The sequence below is a fragment of the Ruditapes philippinarum genome, unplaced genomic scaffold, assembly GCF_026571515.1.
Source record: "Ruditapes philippinarum isolate M1 unplaced genomic scaffold, ASM2657151v2 ctg8250_1_1_1_1, whole genome shotgun sequence".
NCBI classification, from domain to species: domain Eukaryota; kingdom Metazoa; phylum Mollusca; class Bivalvia; order Venerida; family Veneridae; genus Ruditapes; species Ruditapes philippinarum.
In genome coordinates this window covers 1-5199 of record NW_026859817.1, presented here as the reverse complement: position 1 = coordinate 5199, position 5199 = coordinate 1, and the positions used below count along the sequence as shown (strand labels likewise).

Below are 5199 nucleotides of genomic sequence, written 5' to 3'. Positions count from 1 at the left end.
TGAGGTTTAGATATTAGAAACAGCTCGGGGTTTTAATATTGGAAACAAATTGAAGTTTTAATATTAGAAACAGTCTGAGGATTATATATTGTGATGGCCTGAGGTTTCGATATTGAAAATAGCTTGAAATATCTTTTTAATTATGTGAACTGTTTAAGTTGTTGCCATGGTTTTATTGTGGACAGCTTAAAGTTTTGACATCGGGATTATATTGAGATTTTCAATACTGTGAACAAATAGAAATAGTGAACAGCCTGAGCTAAAATAAAAGCCATTTAAAGATTTGAAGATGACTCAATAAGCCTTCGAAAAGCGACCATTTTTACTTCTCAAAATCTTTTAAGTTTTGGGAATTTGTTTCACTTTCCAAAATGTAACTTATTGACCAAATATATGAACAATATTTTGCTTCTTTTTCTCTTACACAACTGATCTAATGATAATGATTTAGTATTTTCCATGGAAGTCATTATGCAATTAGCTACTGCAAGTTCAACGCTTCTTTCTTCAATTGTTTCACATCTAGCATGCAATCATGAATGAATGCATTGTAAAAACATTATTAAATACGTGTTTGTCCATTCTAAAGAATATATAAATAACACATGGGTTTGTGGGTAACAGTAAAAATATCATCCCGAGGAAAATACTGTTACCCGAGGCGTAGCCCGAACAAATACTGTGATGATCTGAATTTGGCAACTAAATCTAACTGTAACAAAAATAAGCCAAGAGAAGCAATAACTAAACTGTCCTTACCTTGCAAGTTTTAAGTGCACTGTAGGCCTACTTGAGAAGCGGTTTTTCTTTTATTCTTTAAGCAAGTGATGATATCTACCAGTCATAAACGTAAAATAAGCTGTGTTTTATTCAGAAAGCAAAACACTAACCCATTTATAAGGTTATGATCTGTGAAATCTGATCCTTCTACATCCAGAATATTCTTCGCATGGTTTTTGACAAAGTGCATTTAGAAAATAACGATGATATCTTACAGATGTATGTCCACAAACTCTATCTGTAACGTTTCACTGGTTAAAATTGTTAAATTATCCTTTGTTGCATGCTTTTATTGTCTGCATGTTCCAGTTTGACACAAAATTATTTACATTACAATTACTTCCGTTGAAAACGGATGCTTCCTGTTGACTATTCAACAAAAAGATATTTAATACGCGAAAGGGACTCTAGGTTGCAAAGAACTAAATTTTATCAGAGTAATAGTTACTTCGGCGATGCCCTATCGTCAAAAATAAGAATGAATCGAGAGAAAAATGGCGGCCATTTTATTTCATTTTATTTAGAAAATAGACCACGTGACCAGATTTTATACTGTTAAAAATACTGTTACCTATGTAACAGTACAAAATTCGTAGTCACGTGGTACACTTACATTATTAACAGTAAGAATAACTCCCAGAGGCCTATGGGAAATTAGCATTACGAAAAAAGTGAGTGTAATAATACAAAATATTGATTTCCTAGACATAGTGTGCCTTAAATATTGCAAACAAACTAGAGTTTTTAATGTATTATTGAAACTATTGAAACGAGAGTTACCACTGTTATTGATGACAAATGACACCATCTTACGCGTTTTTATTTTCACTTAGAAGAAAGTACTACTGGTATTAGGAATTAGCAGCATTTTTATAAGTTAGGTTAGATATATTTTTTGGTACTTTAATTTGATTGGCTGTATATACTTATGTATTGTGAATATCTGCTTTTGCTTCCTGATAGATAAATAAGCCAAGCTGGTCTCGTGTCATATAAGGTCTTCATATAAACTACTTTAATCTGAATTTGTTTTAAAGAAAATAAGCATACTTGAAATTCAAGGCGTACTACGGTTAGTCACATATCATATAACGGGTTTCTTTAAAGATGATTAAATTTTGATTTCAACTTACATCGGGCCAATTAATTAAAAAACATACGACATCATAATATCGAAATCTTATTATAGTCTTAGTGGATATATGTATTTTGACAAACGATAAATGAGAACTTCTGAGAGAAGGGCCTATTTAAATATTATATTTGTTTTTGTAATTGTTTAAAACTGTTGATTTTTTACTTGTATGTTACCATAACAACATGTTTTCAAACTTTTCAGAACAATATATAGGTATATCACAACCGCGACTGAAACAATGTAAAAGGGACAACCGTTGTATGTGTAGTACATTAATTTTGTATATCATATGAAATCTAGAAACTTCCCAAATTACTTTAAAAGGTCAATGCACCAAAATACACACATAACTATTTTGTTATGTTAATTTTATTTCCATATATTTTCCTTCATACTAAATGAGAATAAAATAGTTTAACAACTAAAAAATAGTTAATCAGTGCAATTATCTGACATTTTTCGAATAAGAAATAAGTTACAAAATATTTTATTTAATTTCTTGCAAATCCTTCAACCAAATGTTTAAGAAATGTTTGTTTATGGCATGCATTCAGTTCTGTACCATGTTTGCGCCTTACACCAGGCAGGTTTGGTTTGGACGTAATATTTATAACCATGCCAGTCTACAGCTTTGTAATAAAGATAAGCAACTTTTTTGCACCACCAACCACCTCTACATGCTGCGTACATGTCACTCTTGAATTCCTTGTCACATTGACTTCTTGTTACGCCGAATGTCCTCCCCTGTAAAATAAGATACGAATGCTTAAAATTTACTAAATGTTAATAAACGAGTTGTTTAAATATGTTTTATACTTCTGGAAGTTCTGGTAGCATGATTCTAGATTTGTTAAATTATGGCATGTGTAATTTAATTTATCCTCCCTAATATAGTTTTAGGCGCTTGTAAACGAGCCACATAAGTTACATAAAGCTTGTCAAAATATAAAGAAAATCATCTTACTCTTTTAGGGACTGCGTAGAAATTTTGGTGTTAATTATGCATATCTTAAAAATGTATCATCTGGACGCGAATAGTAAGTGATACATTTTTTAAACTTTTGTTTGTAATGTTTTTACTTTTCACTCATCTTGAAGCGTGACGCTTTAGACTTTGTGTTTCTTTGTTTTGCAACGTTCAATTGCATTTTTATATGAGAAAACTGAATACAATGTAATGTGATAGTCATTTGTATAAACTAAAACGAACTATCTATAGACTGCTTTAACGCACTCCGCATTTAAAACAAATAAATAGGTGTTTGGAAGTATGTATCTCTTTTTATTGTATACTTAAAAATGAAATATTGAGAAATACTGATGAAATAAAATACGTATTTCATTTTCCGTATTTTCACTGTAAAAATTTATTTTTCACTGCAGTGAAACATATTTTCCGTATTTTCACTGTTGTTTAGTCTGACCAATTTCTTCTAAATTCAGCCTGTATACACAAAATATAAGGGAAAATCTTCCAAAATGTTATTTCAAAAAAAAGAAACATGTAAATAACATACAGAAAATTCAATTTTTATTTTGCTATAGATATAGGTTTATTCTTATCCTGTGATATGAAAATTATCACCACGCATAAAATAATTATTTTCATACCACTCGATGAAAATAAATCTTGTTTTTATAGGAAATAAACACTTGAATATCCTATATCTATTTCATTTTCTCTTTACTTGTTTTAAAATCAAGTTAAATTGGTATTAGGAACCGGTTATGCTTGCTACTATAACTTGTAAATGTTTAAATGTGAATTATATGTAATATGTAAATGATAACATTAATATTTTTTATTAGAAACATTAAAAATTTGATTTTTTACACTGTGAATATATAAATATTATATTGCCTCCTAAAATACATCATAAAGACAAACAGAGAAAGAAAATGTACAGTTCTGATAAAAAAAGGGAAACAAAAACTTACACATGAGTAGCAAACATCATGCTTATCACAGGAAGATCTGAATCTGCTTTTGTAAGGAACAATAGACCACGCGCTGCAACCATCGGTGTCCGGGGCATCACCGCAATCATACGCCCCATACGCCAGAGATACGCCTAGCAACATTGTCCATATTGCTATCGCAAGCATTTTTGGTGAAACCTTGGTATAAATTAAAATGTTTGATTTTATGTTTTATTAAAAAAAACCTTTATGCATCACATATAACTCACATTCGATAATTACAAAAAGAAACTTACAAAAGTGAAGTCTGTAAATTGTTTTTGATATTTCAACTTACTATAATGTTGTTAATAAAGGAGTTATATCTAAAAATGCAATAATATCAACGTTTCTTTATATGCTCTTTAAATATGTTATACTTTTCTGATAGATAAATGATTTTTCCTTACATTCATTTGTCTCGCATTTTTTGAAATCTAGATAATAATAATTTTCAATTTTCCAACACAAAACATATTTGAGTATTTAATTAGTTCCTTCTATATGTATATAAAATATCAAAATACCTTGTTCTAAAACTGTACCTACAAAAAGACGCAATGTGAATGGCAATGCGCGCACAGGAACATTTACCTTTTATAACAATAAACATTGAAACTTTAAAAAGACCATCATTTTTTTCGGTGAAAAGGAAGTTTTAGAAAAAACATTTACAAAGAGGTAGAAAAACAAAAAACCTGTATGTTTGTATTCAAACAATGTAAGACAAGAAAAAATAAAAAGTAATTGTTGTGCAGATGTATCATACTTCAGACTCTAATCAGTACGTTTTAAAAAATTAATTTCCTCATTTGAATTTTCATCTAAGTTTGTGTGGCCATATTGTTTGGTCTAAATACTCATCTAATCTACAAGAGACAAATTTATGAATTGTTACTTAGGTAAACTTTACACAATACCTGCTCACTACATGTATTGTATAATAGTTTATTCACTGAAACTGCTTTATTGGTGGTTACGGGTACATTTATTATGTATGCTTCCAGTTGTTGACAATAATATCATATTGGCTGTTTCAGCCTCAATACTTTTAATATACTGAACATTTTTTAAAACTAAAACAAAGCATGAAGATTTTTATCAATATTCACACGGACGATTCAAAGGATGGTTGGAAAATAGCCGTCTTTGAAAAATTCAGTTTATCTCTAGAATGAGACTGCCTGATAATGCATCTACATTTACTGTCGGCGTACGTGTGAAATTGATTTAGCCTTGTCATTTATTTACAGCATTATTGTTATAACTTTACGATTTTTTTTTTTTTTTTTTTTCAGATTTAATCGCCGTGTTATTCATTA

General features: G+C 29.7%; 1 protein-coding gene across 2 annotated transcripts; it reads right to left on the bottom strand.

The window, feature by feature from the left end:
* Positions 1-2413: 2413 nt before the first annotated feature.
* LOC132757990 (conodipine-P3-like) lies at positions 2414-4558 on the bottom strand. Of its 2 annotated transcripts, XR_009629524.1 has the most exons (3): positions 4405-4558; positions 3857-4036; positions 2414-2662 (listed from the first exon to the last, which is right to left on the bottom strand). XR_009629524.1 is itself a non-coding variant. In XM_060749487.1 (2 exons), exons 1-2 carry the CDS (start codon positions 4022-4024, stop codon positions 2456-2458), a joined length of 375 nt encoding a protein of 124 aa, XP_060605470.1. In that variant the 5' UTR covers positions 4025-4065; the 3' UTR covers positions 2414-2455. The 2 variants fall into 2 exon arrangements, 1 of the variants encoding a protein (XP_060605470.1); XM_060749487.1 differs by lacking the exon at positions 4405-4558 and having other exon boundaries at positions 3857-4065.
* Positions 4559-5199: the final 641 nt, after the last annotated feature.

Bases quoted from the DNA above. Each gene is read 5' to 3' on its own strand.
- LOC132757990 (XM_060749487.1), bottom strand. From the start codon at position 4,024: ATGCTTGCGATAGCAATATGGACAATGTTGCTAGGCGTATCTCTGGCG. The intron at 2,663-3,856 runs GTAAGTTTTTGT...CTTATTTTACAG, and splicing joins ATGATGTTTGCTACTCATGT to GGGAGGACATTCGGCGTAAC.